At 35.4% G+C, this 17098-nt stretch overlaps 1 protein-coding gene across 2 annotated transcripts in view; it reads right to left on the bottom strand.

Moving 5' to 3' along the window:
- The window catches only part of LOC124170792 (dedicator of cytokinesis protein 7), a 42396-nt gene extending 25600 nt beyond the window's left edge, over positions 1 to 16796 (bottom strand). For both annotated transcript variants that reach the window (XM_046549755.1, XM_046549756.1), the window contains exons 1-18: positions 16581 to 16796; positions 16275 to 16371; positions 14511 to 14689; positions 14071 to 14287; positions 10060 to 10233; positions 9839 to 9960; positions 7654 to 7933; positions 7145 to 7313; positions 6872 to 7065; positions 5762 to 5942; positions 4508 to 4633; positions 4220 to 4358; positions 2943 to 3084; positions 1510 to 1698; positions 1241 to 1344; positions 980 to 1148; positions 709 to 887; positions 263 to 360 (exon numbers count right to left, since the gene is read on the bottom strand). In XM_046549755.1, the coding sequence (XP_046405711.1) occupies positions 263 to 360; positions 709 to 887; positions 980 to 1148; positions 1241 to 1344; positions 1510 to 1698; positions 2943 to 3084; positions 4220 to 4358; positions 4508 to 4633; positions 5762 to 5942; positions 6872 to 7065; positions 7145 to 7313; positions 7654 to 7933; positions 9839 to 9960; positions 10060 to 10233; positions 14071 to 14287; positions 14511 to 14689; positions 16275 to 16371; positions 16581 to 16621 (2800 nt within the window). In that variant the 5' untranslated portion in view covers positions 16622 to 16796. The remainder of the gene's footprint in view (positions 1 to 262; positions 361 to 708; positions 888 to 979; positions 1149 to 1240; positions 1345 to 1509; positions 1699 to 2942; positions 3085 to 4219; positions 4359 to 4507; positions 4634 to 5761; positions 5943 to 6871; positions 7066 to 7144; positions 7314 to 7653; positions 7934 to 9838; positions 9961 to 10059; positions 10234 to 14070; positions 14288 to 14510; positions 14690 to 16274; positions 16372 to 16580) is intronic.
- Positions 16797 to 17098: the final 302 nt, after the last annotated feature.

Genomic DNA, 17098 nt, shown 5'->3' with positions numbered 1-17098 from the left:
GTACATACAAAAAACCCCTTCGATTGTGATCAACAATTTGAATCCTTCTTCCATTGAGTGCAGCATATTTTGAACCTTATCTACAACCGGTTTTTGGACCTCTTTTACATGCAAACAAATAGTATTCTTTTGGGAGAGGTTCAAAAACTGCATCCTGAATTGAGTGTGATATGAAGATGTTTTATTTTCACTTACGATGGGAAATTTACCCACTTAACATACTTTCTGTGGGCTATAAAAGTTTCACATAGGGTAGTTGTACCTGTTCTCATGCTGGAAGTACGATCAAGGCCTTTAGAAAGAGAAGACACTTCTTCATCATTGTCACCCCCTGCATGGAGATCTGGGTTGCTGTTACTCCTGGAATTTTTAGAAATAACATAAATCATGATTTGTTTGATCATATCAAATTGCAACTCTTAACCCTTTGACTGCGGGAACTTTTTTATAAGTTTTGTACTCTGATTGCAGAAAAATGTTTTTAAACATTTGACCATTGCTTTAATACCTTTTTCAGTATCCAAAATTTTTTATTGCTACCCAGGTGGAGCCCACGTCCACTTTCCCTCACTGTAGGTGTCGCTAATATGGCTTAACTCTCGCCGGACATCCCAGAAAAACAAAACGTTCAAAAACATTCCTACAGTCAAAGTGGGCATCTTAAAACTAGGTATAATGAAGCCAAAGAATAGCCCATTTGTCAATTACCTGGTGCCTTTCCTAGCTTGATCTTTCAATGAGTGAAGCATGTAGCCAGGACTTTGAGGAGGAGACATGCCTGATATTGTGTTACCATCAACTGAATATGGAAAGTTACACTGATAATTGATGTATGTTGTCAGCAATGAGTGTCTTCCATGCTGGTCGTGATTACCTTCTTGAAGCAACTGAAAATATCAGATACTCTCAAAATTATAAGATTTCCATCATAGGTAAACACCACAGTAATTAAAAAATAATGGAAATTCATACTACTCACAGAAATGTTTTGAACCAACATTGCAATGGCTTCAAAAGTGTTTTGGCCCAAATTCATTGGCTGCCCCCCAACAACAGGAGGTTTCACCATCAAAGAAATAAGCTTGTCAAATATTAAAGGTAAAAATTTTACAAGAGGCTCAAGCTTTGCATGCTTCAGATCAAATATACTGAAAGAGAAAAAAAAAGTCATGAATGACAACAGATTAAGATGAAGAGCATTATTCACATCACAAAAGCTAAAAAGAAAAAGAAAATTCACCTATTTTTCAATTCATTCTCAATGTTAGTCTCTCCAATCCTAGGTGGAATGTTTCCCTCTTCTACTGCAGAACAGAGGTTCAAAAACCTATTTAAATATCTATCCTATAATACGAAAAAGAGCATTAGGATTCATTTTTTCATTGAAGCTTCAGCTTCAGTACATCACAAAGAAACAGGAAGAAAATCAGTTATCATAACATGAAAAAATATAAATGGATGGAAGAAGGAAAATATTACTGACACAGGATAAACAGAAAAGTATCTAACCTGAATGTGAACTGATGATGTTGCATCTAGTGTGACAGAAAATATGCCTTTGTGGTTGTCAACCCATTTGGTTCCAGGAAGCAAGACGTCAGGAGGAATGTAAGAGTAGTTAGGTGGTGGGTGTTCCATCATGACTGGCAAGCAATACTCACCAGTCTGAAGGCAACCATCTTTAAATACGGGGAGCCACTGAAAAATAATGATTTGTAAGATCAGAAATGCAAATGTTGGTCATAAGGAAAGAAGTAATGTTGAAAAAAATGCTCAACTTCATCAGACTACATGGCTTATTTTGGAGAATATGCATTTTTTCCCCCATAAAATAACCAACTCGATTTTTTACACAATAATGGCTGTCATTCTGAACTGAGAGGAACCGTTATCTCACTGGGTCTCACTTCCACACCTCATTATAGCGTGGTTTAGTGTTCTGAACAGAGGCAAGAAATAAATAGTACCCACAAATTAGAAGCTCGGTCTTTTCCGCAATGAAAACCTTTCGAAACAGTTTTTGCAGCCAATGAGAAGTCAGCATACTTAACGGTTGTAGCAGATCATTCTTTCTTTGATTTAATATTCCTTCCCACAAATGTGAAATGGTATAATTTATCTTTTAAAAAATAAATCCACAACAATTAATGACAGGGAATATTTACCTATTCTGTGAATGCTGTCAACATAGACAAGGGACTCATGCATGTTCTATTTTACTTGGCAGGAACCTATGTGAGTTAGTTTGCAAAAGCTTTGAAGAATCCAAGAATTGAACAGAGAGCCCACACTGAGGCTCATTTCACTGCTCGTTAAATATTGCAATAAATTTATGAGTAGAAATAATTAATGTGTCGCTGAAACTTGTTGCAACTCCTTGTAGTAATCCTTTGCATTAATAGTTATTATTATTTACGTTAAGTTAATGAAGCTTAAAGTTTGTGGTCCACCTACTAAGCTTGAATGCAAATTTCCATACAATTTACCTAGCTTGCAAAACATTCAGTACCTACATACAGCACTTCCTTGTGATTTTTCATTTCGCGCCACATTGCAAGCACATGGCATATATTGAGTTCTCCCTATTCATATAAAAATGTTTCCACAAACTTGGAAGACATTTTTATAAAGTATAGTTTATCATTAAATTAAAGTGCAACTGCGCAATCTGCAACATAATCAAGAGTGACATAGACCGCTTTTATTGCCCAAAATCCATCCGGAATAGCGAATTGCGACAGTGCTACTGAAAATCTCAAGAATTATGTCTTCCCATGGATTATCATTTGTGATAACTATGTTTAAAATACTGAATTGGGACTGGGTCATAATATTCCAGAAGATTTTTCCTCCAATCTTTGCAAATAGCACAGTTGTAAACCCATCCAGAATAGCATCCCATAAAAGTGAATTGAAAAACAGTGAATATAATATTTTCTTACAGTGTACCCCACAGGGGTCTCCACGGTTGTCTGCTCAACTTTTCTTTGGCAACTTATATGATAGAATGTAAACAACAAGTGATGGTGATCAGCCAAGTTTGCTGGAAGCCTTATTTTGATTTCATCATAAAATTCAGGGCACCTACAAAGAAATAATCATGGTTTTATAAATATGCTTGTGGATAGAGCCAAATTAAAATTTAAACCCCTTTCATTACTACTATATTTCTTAATGGAATCAAAAGAAATTATGCAAATATTTTGTCAACATCGAGCAATTGATAAGGATAAACAGCAAATCTCCTTCCGAAAAAAGAAACACATTAAACCATGACACACTGCATGCATACCACTTATAAATCTAACATTCTTTCAATTAATTTCCAAAACTCCATAGAGTTTAATTTACTCTGGCTAAATAGATACATATTTTGCATAACATGCAAGTTAACTCACACAACTTTTAATGGCATAATTAAAAGAAATAATCTACAGCATATGGGGCCATATTACACAAATAGACTGTCAGCACATAAATTTTTGCAGAGAATTTCCCCCTTACAAATCAGCCATTTCAGTTCATAACTAATGAAATCCCCTTGGACCCAGGTTCAAATCCTGGCAGAGTCAAAGATTTTTCAGAGACTACCATGCCCTGCTTGAGTGCTTTGTAGAGGGCACTTCAAGCACTACATTCTGTCCATCAGATAGGACGATAGGCTGTGGTTCCCTTGGCACCACTTGCAGGGTAATGCTGAGTAAGGGTATCTGTCAAACTTTCCTTCCAGATCCTACAGTCCCCTCCTCCAAATACCATACCATACTAATGATATCCAAAGAAATGAAGATTTCATTACTAATTAGTCAGTGATATTTCAAAGAAAAGCACATCAATTGAGAGTTGCAGAATCAATTCGTGAGATATACAGATTCAAGATAAGGTTGGAGAATGTGATGGTCAAAAGAAAAACTTGAAGTACATGTGTGCAGACAATTGCTAATAGAGAACGAATACTAAGGTGTAGGCAAATGTAAGAAAATATCAGTAAAAATAATCAATAGATTTACCCACCATATGCTAAAAATTATAAAAATCTCTCATCAACCAATTACTTATGTTTGAATAATGAGTTGAGTCCAGAAACCAAGAAAATCTTTAACAAATACGGCCAAGATGCTTAAAATGGATTGCATCACAAGTTTCATCTTAGAAACATAATCCAAATGACAAGTAGATAAAACAAATAATTAGTTACATCAATAAAAATGAGACATACTTGTTATGATAACTAACAGTTGTGTAGGCCTCAGTGGTAAACTCAGGGCAGGATGATTTTCCAAATATCACAGATAATGCATGCTGCTCCTCTTCACCACTCATTAATTGAACTTTAACAGCAATATTTCTTGCAGAGCCTAAGACATAATTCACAATTAGATTTATCATAGATAGTGAAGGAAAGGATTATCATGGTGAACTATATGGTTCCGATGCTATGCCTATTAAATTTTTTTGAGTTTACGTTCAACCCAAATACATACTTTTCATAAGTATGATCACTTACCAGCTCTTCCAGCAAAGTTTAAGTCCTTTGGATACACAAACAACAAGTTTCTGTACGAGTAATGAGGGATAAATACTTCACGAGATGGGAATTCCAGGATTTCTTTGGTTGGTCTTCCCTTTTCGTCTAGCAGGAAAGAAAAAAACATCTGAGTAATTGAATTACCATAATGGTACATTTTACATAGTTAATAACGGAATCACACAAGAAAAAATTCATAAATAATGGCATAAAAAATACACAAACTAAGAGCTAAATCCTAAATTACTTTACATCTGGTACCCTACATAATCTCATCATCTGCAATTAAAATAGCCAACCTCAAAATTTTTGTGATTCAATTTGATAAATTTAGCATTCTTAGAAATTGAGGTTCTGTCACCTTATATCCACACCACCATGAGACATGAAAGTTTAGCAAACATTTTGAGGTCTTGATGAGTTCAGACACAGAAATAATACAAAAAAATACATAGCACCTGAATGATAGAAAAATAAAATGAGCAACAGAAACAATGCCGCTTAAATTAATTTGTGCACAGTTTCAATGTATGCACTATGTAAAAATCATTTTATCAAAGTAAGAAAACATATTGTAATGAAAGAAAAGTACTAATGAAGACTCGTTCCTTCTTTTAATGCAAACTTGTGTTTCCATTAGAGTCCCACAATCCACCCTACACAATAACAGTTGCATAAAATTTCACTGTATTTAGATTGCCAAGCACTTTAATCCTCATCACCCACAAAGCCAACACTCAACCATTCCCTTCAATGTTCCCTCTCCCAATATTTTTTCAATAATATGTATATGCTTTAACAAAAACTTCAGTATCTACTAAATTTTCAATACCTCATCAATCCATCTGCTCTGTTTTCTCTTTCTCTCTGCTAAGTTTTCCACTAATCACCAATTCCTTCACTTCCTAAATTTCAACTCCACGAGGCCTTTGCTGTTCATCTTACATTTACTCCAAATACACTCTCCATACAAAATACATAACTCTCAATTCTATTATTCTGTTCTTGTACATCATCGTTTTATTCCGGAGCACTAAGACTACTTCCCTGCCCTTGTAAAACCATTAAGCCATAACATTATCTCCTCCAACTTCCTTCACCCAACCAGTTTAATGGTGGCATTTTTTTATTAATTCATCTATACTTTTCCTGCCAACATGTATTCACCTATTTCCATTTATTTCTATTTTATTTTTTACTATATATATGTACCTCCAAAAATGATTTTCTCACCTGGGTAAGGGAAAAGCCTCGCCAACTCGGGAGTGAGGCAATACTTTGGCTCATCTGGGCAAGGTGAAACATCAAGTTTTAAAGTTCCTGGAATACATTTAAGCTTTTTCATAACTGAACAAGGCCTCTTGAGTTCTTGCAAAAACTTATACAGATCCTCATCTCTCAGCTTATCACTTTCCTGAAATAAGAGGGAAAATGATTGAATAAAAGATTTATATGAAAACAAATGAAGCCTACAAAGAATAGAGTGATGCCAAAAATGGATAAAGCAAGTGATAATATGACGAGCCATTTGCTCACATGGACTTATGAGTGACTAATGTACTGATACCTCGTCATTTGCACTTGTACAATGTTATGAACACCACGGATAAAATTCACAGTGAAAAACCTCAAGTGACTTCACAAAGATTTAAACCTGAATCCTCCAACAGAGCATTATAGTTTTTTTTGGGAAGAAATGTAAAAAAAGTAATAATTACACACATAAAATTCTAAGACTCAGAGTGGTGGGGTGATTTTCTACTCAGATATTAAACAATGATTTTTGCAAAATAAATGTATTGCTGTTTCTGATGCTGTCACCTTGGTAATACTTTCACGGGGATGACTGTATTGTGTTAACTATGTGATGAGTCTCCCTTGGGTGGCATGGTTAGCACTGAATTCGGGAAAGGCATGGCCATACCCATTGACTTGAATGTACTAAATGACACAAGAAATACCATACCATGAGTCGGGTTTTAAATCCACATTGGTTGCATCAGTCAGTTAGCCATAATAAGTGAGTTTATCACTCTTGGCCACTGTGACTACATTCGCATTTTGTTCAGAGCTATTTTGCCTGCCAGGCCAGTTTATTTACTACTATAAATTATAAACTAAAACAATTTCATAAATTTATTGTGAAAATATTATTATATATCAACATGGCCTGCTATATTTTAAAATTGGAAAAAAGGGAGGAAACAAGTGGAAATATGAATATTCTCTCTATAATAATTAACTGCTCCACATAGCAATGATAGCATACTTGACTGAACATTTTGACGTTTCCAATTTGTTTCCAAAACAATGATGTATTTGCCAACAAAACTTTTTGCTTACTTGTTTAAAAAAACTGGAAACTGTCAGTTTAACAGGCCGAAATGTATCTAGACTTGATCCAAAGTCTTCCGGTGACCAACTTCTTCTCTTTTCAGATACACTGCGCCTCTCCAAGGAGCCTCTTCGAGTGAGGGAACCCACATCACTTGCTTTCTTACGAAACTGGTCAAAACTTCCACTGCTTGATTTTCGATCTACAACGAGAAAAAATCCATTAATATCGTATTTCTAAGGAGAAAAGGACAAACAGATACATGCTCAAGAACTACATACCCAAACTATTTGAACCAGTGCTCTCTTTATCACTTCCAGAGTCCCTCTCTAAACTATTCACTCCTGTAATGATGTTCATAAGATAGATAGCAGTCCATGCAAAAGGCATCCTGTATTTTCCCAGCCTCTCACAAGATGCAACAGCATTTACTTTTACCTTATCACGGTTCTACAAAAATAGAAATTTGAAGTCATAAAAATGAGTCATGAATGTTTTCTTCGAGGCAATAATTATCCACATCATATGCATTCGAATTATAAAAGAGTAAGTTTATTCTAAAACAATTCATTCCAATGATCTGCGACAAGTATATTTGTTAAACTTTCTGAATATGTATTTAAAATATTTCTGTAGGCCAGCATTTGATAAAAATGCATGCCTGAGAAACAAAATTTAAAATTTAATTTTGATAGCCAATTTTCACATTTATACATTTGCAATAGATATAATAAAAGACCAGTTTATATTAGTTCATACATTCATTATCACAAAAACAAAAAGTACCAACCTTATCATCTTTCATATACGGCTCAGCACATTCGCTAATATCTCCTTGAAGAACTTTTTCCAATTTGATTACCAGAAATACGTCTGTGGAAGGGTATGTAATGTCAAAAATGCAAGACCTACTCAAAGTGCTAATATCACAATAAGGAATGTGCGAACCAAGCATTCTCTTTAGAGCTTCTGAATTCATGTCAAAATAAAAATTCTCTGAAATCTTCTTTTTTTCTTTGGCATCATATAAGGCCATGATAGCAAAAATAGGCTCCACTTCCAAGTCTAACCTGCAAGGTAAACGAAGACCCAAAAGTTAATGAGATGATACATGAACATGTGGATGGAAAATTTAAAGTACCGATTTTCCCGTAAAAGCTGCACATTTTCCGGACATGCCAGTGAAAAATGGGGGTGCACTGCTTACATGAATCCTCCAAATTTTAATGTAAGCCGCTTTCCATTTTCCCTCAAATTCTTATCGTTTACTTCTCCAGAGTTTAGCATTGAAACTAGGAAACCTTCGCAGGAACTACATTTCTAACATTATTTAATCATGGAAATGTAAATTTATCAATTTGGCAACTAATCACGAGTTCCTATATTAGACCGCACCCAAAAAGTGTTGGGAAGTTTTTTTTCCTCACGAGCCGGCATAAAAATGGGGGTGCACGGGATACACCAAGGCATGACTTACACGAGTAAATACGGTAAATTAAGCACTACTTCTAATAATACAATTTCTTATCTAATTCCAATATAACCTTTTCAGTGATAAAAAGTGTACACAGACCCTTTAAAGTTCAACAAACCTTGAATGAAACTGGAAGCAAGTTCAAGGAAAAGAAAAACTAAGGCAAATTATGACTTTTTCCACTGTATTTGAGTGGATGTGAAGCTGAAAAATTGTAACAATGCAAAGGAGTCTTTGGTTACACTCATCTCTTTCCCCAGAAAGATTCAAATGAAGATACATATCTGCCTGCTCAGGAAAGATCTTCAGGAACAATTGCTCCTTGAGGATGAAGGGTCTTATTCTAAAACATATTTGGGATGCCAGTCATTGGAAGGGAAGTGGAATGCTTTACTTAGTGCCTTAATTTTACAATGCTTATGCATTTGCAAAGGATATACACAGTGGAGGTGATTAGGGTGAATAACCTGGAGCTTTTGCTATCCCCCAATTTCTGTAAGTTAAAATGAAAGCAAGTAAACCCATCCAAAAGTCATTCTGCGATTTTGCCATCCCTTCATCACTCACAATTGCAGTTACACACTAGCTAAGAAACATGTTCTCACCATGAATGTGATTACTTAGAGCCCCTCACGTTACCCACAGTTAAATTCTAGATAGTTTTGAAAGAAAAATGCATACATAAGTACCAAGGATATATCAAAGGCCCTGAGGAATTCTAATGGGGTGACAACTATTCGGCAATTCCTAATATCTCTGGCAGGATATATGTATTATGAATTATCAAGACAGGAAAAATTGATTCTACCAATACCAAGATAGCCCAAAAGCATTGATTGTCCTCCTAACAATAATTATGGCATTATGAGCAAATACAGGTTTTTTTGAGGTGCGCCAAAGTGTGTGGCTGGTAGTTATGGAGTAGTGTCTGGGGTGGGACAATTTAAATAAGTCTGAGAGAACATAAGAAAAAATGTAATTAGCAGCTAAAAATGGCCATCTTTTGAAGGACTACATCTCACAGAGCAGTAAATATACAGAGCTCATTTTGGTAATATGCTATAATTAAATCTAACACTTTATAAAATTAATTACAAAACAACATCCTTTAATACCCATAATTTAAGATGAAAAAGCCAGAGCTTAAAACCATCACAAAACTAAGCTGTTTTTTATCCTTCTCATGGTTCAAATAGGTGTTTTGAGTTGTGCATCTTGATTTTAACCACAGATACTTGCACAAGTAATAAACCAAAAAATCTAAACTACATTCGTTCATAAATGTATTAAGTGCCAACATGCTTACTTGGGAAAATGTCGATATTTATATTTTTCCAGGTTTATTTTCACAACTTTGAAATCATGGAAGAATTAAAATAACAAATAAAACCTGGAAAAACTTGAAAAATGTTTAATTGACATTTGTCATGTTTTCCCCTTCAGCTTCAGAGAACAAAAGATTTGTGATACCAATAAAATAAGGTGATAAGCAGAAACATACTTCAATTGAAGAGATTTGACCAGTATTCTGTGACCCATGTGCTCACTGGGTATTTCAGCTGGAAACCTCCGCTCAATTATCTCCTCTTCATCTTGGGTAGGAAACAGTGAAAACAAGGCATCCTGTTTAATGGCGAAAGCAAAATAAAAAAATGTATGTACATTATATGTATCACCAGTGTTATGCACTAACTTCACCGAAGATCAAGGCTAAGCTCTTACCTGTCTCTCTTCTGTCCTTCTTGCTTCATTCAACTCATCCACAGTCTCAGGGGGGATTCTTGCAAGAAGGGAAGGGATAAGGGCATCACTAATAGAGTTCCTAAGGTCAAAGCTAGCCCAGCTGCCTCTGGGTGTGTCCACAGAATGAAATGACTGCTGAGATAAGGATGATTCCTGAAAGAAATTGAAGAGTTAACATTTCACAGCCACCCAGGAAATACAACTTAACGTACAAGTAGGTTATCCTCGAGACTTTGTTGCTACGTAGGAGTGACGTAAAAAATCACTACCAAACAAAGAAATCCCATATACTTCAGCTTAACTTACATACATCATTGTTTTACTTATTATAATTTTTCAAGCATAAAGTTCCTGCACGTGGTCTTTTTGGGGATGAGACCAAAATAGAATAGTTTCATGGTGCTTGGAAAGAATCAGTAGGGTCACATTATATCTTTTGATATCATAGGAGTTATGTTAACAATAGGGTGGTTTCCTATTATTTTTTTATTGCCTAAATCGAAAGATTATTACTCCTGGAGTACGTATTTCACGCTTTAAGATTTTTACATGACGATATCTATTTTTCGCGATTAAATGAAAAGTGAAAATTTCCAAGCACGCAAAAACGCGAAGCGTAAGTATGAATGCCGGGAAATCTCTCCGTGTGACGTATTTCTGGTTCCTGCTGCCGCCCTGTGAGGTGACCTTGAGGCGAGTTGAGCGCTGATACGACGCAGGCTGCTAGCGGGTAGCTGAGTACCCTGCTGAATGGTAGCGCTTGGCTTAAATAAGGATTATTAATACCTTATCAAATGAAGAAAACTTTCCGACCTTAGCCAGTTTTAATAGGTGATTATTAAGACATGTTTCCCTGAGCTCTGCGCCTCATGCATGCATTGGTAACCTCAGAAGATGTATAACTCCTATCTTCTCGTATAGAAACTAGGTCCCTGTGACGTCATGTGGAGTGGCATCGCATGGGCGCCCTTTTCAAATGAGGATAAAAATGGACCATTGCCATTCGTCTAAACCGGTATTTCTACAACGAAATAACTTGTATGTTATGAATACAGTAATGGTGGGTAATGAATCGCAATCAATGCCTTTCGTTTTCTTTGATGAGGGAAACTACCCTATTTATATTCATATTTAGCTTTAAGACAAAAAATGCTGATCTGTTACTTATAGAAATAATTGTTTGCTGTGGTCTTAAAGAATATAAAACATGCAACTGCACAGGAACAAGACACATGGGGCTGGTCCCATTTACGAATCATCATGCAGTGCACACTTTGCTCCACTCACTCCCTTTGAGATCTCTTTTCTGCTATACAATGGCATTCTTTAGATATTTACTACTGACGTTGGTTTCTTAGGAGATTGGTCTTCACAAGCATTCCCTTCGATGACAAAAAAGTCACAATCTAAGCAAGATGAACTTGTCCAGTGAAGTCCAAAAATTTCCACAGAGGGTAAAGACGACTCGGTAGGTAAACTTACTAAAGCACTCCACTAGAAATCGGAGGATCCAGCTTCAAATCCCTGTCTAGACAAATGATTTTTTCTCTGTGGAATTTTCACACTATCAACTTGTTCCAAATTACATGGCCAAGTTTTGTCCGTGTACACCCTCATTTGGTTAATGCACATTTTTATTACTCAAGGTACCCCTGACCTCACTTCTGATGCACAGTTAGTGGATTCTTCCTTTCATTTACTAAATCAACTGATTTTGATACTACTTGGTGGATAAAAGTGATACTCGTCGTGAACACAGCAATTAATGGTTCTACAAACTATTAATCACTGTTTGCTAGCTTCAACGAATGTCATTTCAATAAAAACAATTTGTCTTACAAATGACCCAATACTTGTCAAATTTAGTCAAGAGCCATAAATAGCTTGTGGAACTATACTTTGCTCTGCTTACTATTGGTTTATTTTGTTAATTTAGTCTAGAGAGATTAGAGAGCAATATGTAGATATCCCAGTCATCCCCTCAATTGAGATTTCTTTCAAGAGAATATGAAAAAAGAGAAGCCAAAAGCAAAAGTTCCTGGGGAGTCAAAGGGAAATAAGTTGCCATTGGGTGAAGAAGATGAAAAACACTCGGTCGAAAATGTGGACAAAGAATGTGGAAAAGTATTACAGTACTACAGCTGATAGTGCAAGTTTAAATGAGGAAGCATTACAAAAGGAAAATCTACATGCCCATGATATTAAAGGCAAGAGTGACCATGAAAAATTAAAACAACCAAGTTAGCTAGGTCTGATGTGACTGGACATAAATAGATAAAAATAGCATTTCAGCCAAAATTCCATTAACTGAGACACATGGTCTAGCAGTCTTCACAAACAGCATTCTACAGCTATTCATAAATAAATTTGATGGTGACCTCATAGAAAAAATTATTTTCGAATCAAGTGTATGCAAATGCCTTCTTCAAAACTCATGCTACACAGTCTCACTCAAGAATGAATGGATAGAACAAGTATATGCTGGCGAAATTTATGCTTGAGCAGTTAGGGGAAAAATTTGCAGCAAACAAAATCATTAGTTTTCACTAGGATGGCAAAATTGCTACTTGACGAAACGAAAAGCTTTTCAAATCCATCCATATCACTACTGATTATATGAGTCTACATATTTAAAAAAGTTACTTGCGGCTGATACAGTATTTGCAGCAACTGAAATTACATATGGGCTCAAGATACTTGTGCCACAAAACTAATTCAAATCTTACATGGTAAAGCACATTCTATCCAGCTGACTTATTAAAACTCAAGAGATTTATCTGAATTTATATTAAACTGTGACAAAATTGTAGATGGATCTCAATGGTTGTGCAGATCTGTTTCAAAAGACAAAACTCTAAAAATTAGATGTGTTTCAAAAGACAAAACTCTAAAAATTACAGAATAGAGAGTATATTTTAAGATCTTGCAACAAATTATGGTCAAGAATAATAACAATAATTCATATAAATTGAGAGAGATTTGGACTAGAAAGTTCCATCTAAGCCCTAAGAATAATATGGGAGAAAATATCTTGTAGTGATAGCTACAGTGTAGATGGTGATGGAGATAGTGTGTAGAGATAGTCTAGAGTGAAGGATGGAAAATAAATGAGAATCTATTTTTGACATTTGTGTGCTGCACTTGAAGTGCCCTCCACAAAGAATTCAAAGAGAAATCTAATCGGCACTGAAAAACCTCCCCTACCACCTGGATTTGAACCAGGACCCATCCAGTAGAAGTAAATAAGTACATAATTGTTTTCTAGGACTAATCAACAGCTGTCCAGAGAAAGAACTGAAATGAACAGCAAACACTAGATTTCCCTGAAAGCTATGCATAGGAAAGTTTTACCTTCATATTTTATAGTACAGATCTAACCTGTCGAAGATTTGCATCTAGCCACTTGCTACCTGATTTTACATTAAATTTCTCATTTTTTTCAAATGCACTAACATAAATCAACATTGGCTTTGAGTCGCATCATCAAATAATACTCTCTTTACTCCAACTGAAATAATGCAACCGAAATGACACCTATGTATGACAAGCCCTTTTAAAAAGGGGTCATCAATTTTCTGACCCCACAGAATTCATCACAACACCAGAATTTAGAATGAGCAGCTCATTTATCAAGCAATCAAATATTTTTCCATCAAAACTTTGGCCAAGGTGTAAAACCTATGTCAAGAGACTGAGAGATATGAACTTCAAGGAAAAAAATAAGACCAACCATAAATGTAGGTAATTTTTTAAAGAAAAAATCATGCAAACTACAGAAAAAGTATTATTAGTAGATTACATTTTGTTTTATGGAGGCAAAACCAAGATGAATGAATGAGAAAAAAATCATTTGCTTTGAGCCTCAGTCCCATATAAAATGCAGTATTAGTCATTACAGTTAACAAGCATTATTATTATTTAATTCCTAGACAAAGGTGAGGCATAATTAGGATGCAATGTCATTGATTCAGATTAAAAATATGTATGCACCTTGTACCCATCATCATCAGGTGAGTTAATAAATGCAGCTTGCTCAAGGTCCACTTCAAATTCTTGACGGGGTATTGCTTGCACCAGGGTTAGCCTTTCACCAGCACGATCCCTCACCCAACAACTGCTAGAATGGTGCCGATACCGGTGGCTCACAATAACCCAGTCAGATGTATACAACTGCACACAATCCCGAATGTGAGGAGGAAGTGATTCACTATAAAAATAAAGTGATATTACTAATAACAGAAGCATAAAAGTACTCCCAAATGCAGTGAAAATTAATGCCCTTTACAGAGGAGATCATAGCAGAAAAGTGAGGAGCTCCTTATTGAGAAATACACTCATTAAATAGGGAAGACATTCGAGCAAGCTTAAATTGTACAAACTACTATTGAAATAAATAAATAAAAATTAAGAATTATCACCATCATACATACATTGCCTCTGAAGGTACCACAGGCTGCAGTGTCCTTATTTTTCTTGGAAGAATCCCAACTTCAACATCGTTGGATGGAAAGTCTAAAACATTCCTCAATGGATCTCGGTCAACCAGTAACTGGTGTTGCTGAATGAAATCCTCATAATCTAATGGGTCTACTATATCACACAGGGAAACCTGAAAATAAAATCAATAGGAGGATTGAAAGTAAAATCAAGCAAAAAGTCACTCCTCCATCAGAGGCAATATATCAAGGGGAACCTACATAGCACAAAATATCTTCTAGATATCTAGAAAATACCTTCAATATCTTGGATATCTTAAACATCTTCCAGATGTACAGAAAATGTCTTCAATGTCTTGTATATTTTAAATATCTGCTAGAAGTCTAGAAAATGTCTTCAATGTTGTGGATATTATAAAAATCTACTAGATGTCTAGCATATGTCTTTTTGAGCGGAGACTCTTTTTTTACATGTCCAGTGAAATCACAATTGATAGGTAACTATGAACTGGCTCAGCTTAGATACCATCATTAAACAAATCCAATTCAATGGAATAAAAGGTATGTCAAAATTCTAGTCTCTGATTTTTGTAGTTAATTTACAACTATAATTTTTTTACTATCACAACAAATATTGCCATAACCTTTTATGTGCCACAGTTATGTACTCATTCATATAAATATCATTCATTCTTAGCCCCGATGAAGGTGTTTAAATACGTTGGCAAAAACTTGCATTAAAAATTCTTCAAGACCTACATTACAAGACACTGAATCAACATTCATTGATAATGTTGCAGACTCCTTTGAGAAATCTAAAAGGAAGTTGTAAGCTGCTTTGGTAACTTCAAATTTGGAATTGGAGGAGGAAGCCCCCATTAGAAAGAAGTGAATGCCAGAGAGGGTCCAATATTCAGGAAGAATCCCCAGAAGGCAACCTACCATCACCTCCTGCTCCAGCAGGAGGCTGTCAGTTGAAAATAAACTCTTGTTATACTGAACAATATTATATTTTAGACATTTATCCTGAATTTTCTCAATGGATTCAATTTGAATATGAATGTCTAGAAAATATCTTCTCAAAGATATCTTGTAGATATCAGAAAAGCGGACATTCAGATATCTACAAAATATCAAGAAGATAATATAAGATATATTCTAGACATTAGCTGAATACGTTCTAGATATTTTGTAGACATCTAGAAGATATTTTGTGCTATGTGGGAACTTTGTGGAAATCACATGAGTGTCAATCACTACAATGAGAGTAAAGGGGTACGAATGGCGTTTAGCTTCCTAAGACTAAACTAAAGGTGTAGAAGAACATGCATAGTAAAAAAAGTAACGATGACAGGTTTTCCCAAAGCTCAAAACGTAAAGGTACCTAAAGAGAACCAAATATCTTAGAAATAAATGGCATTTGAAGGGGAGAAGACAACACCGGCTAGTAGGAAAAAGTTTGCAAACCGAAAGAATAATCAACACAATACTTTTCTGTTCAATACATTTTCCCATATGATAGGAAAGACTCCCAGACGTGACTCAATAAATTGCAGAAGCCGGTATATATGACCACCAGAAACCATTAGATGAAGGCAAAAATCTCGACGATAGAGGAATTATACGAGAATACGTTTATCGTATCACATACCGAAGGTTGCTATCACTGAATGTTTTAACAACATAAAGAAACACCATGGGATTCAATATTCTAATACTGACGGTAACAACAACAAATATAGGCACAAGGAATCATACCGAAGATGAAAAGCCGGAAACACTGCTACCAGTTTTCGATAAGTCACGATTATAAGATGCGGAGGAGATTTGTCTTCGCACATCAGCAGCATGCTGCCTGAAACGAGAATAAAATAAATTAGGACCTTTCTATCGAAATCACTCATACGTTCCATCAACCGAGAGAAATAAACAGAATAGCAAACGATCAGAAGCATTACCGCTTACAATGAATTAACACGGAAGTTAGCGTATTAAATGCAAAAAATATGTTAATTTGTGAGAAAATAATGGTTTAATTCATAATTCCAGTAATATAGAACTTACTTCGAAAGTTTTTGGGCAAAAGCCCTTTGGACTGACGCCATGTAAATACACAAATACGCCTTGATTAATCACAACAGCATATATGGCCACCGTGTAACACTTTTAATCCATTCAGTTTACTTGATATAAAACATATCCACTTTCAATCGCGTCAGAAATTGTTTACTAACACAGAACATCATTTCATGACAACACCCTTGTAAAAGTAAACAATTGCCTCCCGTGAGATAATCGATATTCCGAACGATCTTGACAACTTTCGACCTTTGACGACTTCGACCTATCGATAGTATTTGCGATTGTTTTTCGTTGAGCGCCATTTAGAAAATTGTTCAATTTGCGATAATGATGAGCGGAACTGTGATTTTCCAATCACTTCGTTACCTGTGACTGCTATTTATCAGTAAGGGTGATTCTCAACTGTGATTGCGATCACCGAGGAGAATTACTCTTAAATGTAAGCGGTGATTTGTGGCGCTGCTATTCCTGCTGCTTTGTCCAATTCCAATAATGAATGA

This window comes from Ischnura elegans, chromosome X (assembly GCF_921293095.1).
Source record: "Ischnura elegans chromosome X, ioIscEleg1.1, whole genome shotgun sequence".
NCBI lineage: Eukaryota > Metazoa > Arthropoda > Insecta > Odonata > Coenagrionidae > Ischnura > Ischnura elegans.
This window is presented reverse-complemented; position numbering and strand designations above follow the sequence as displayed.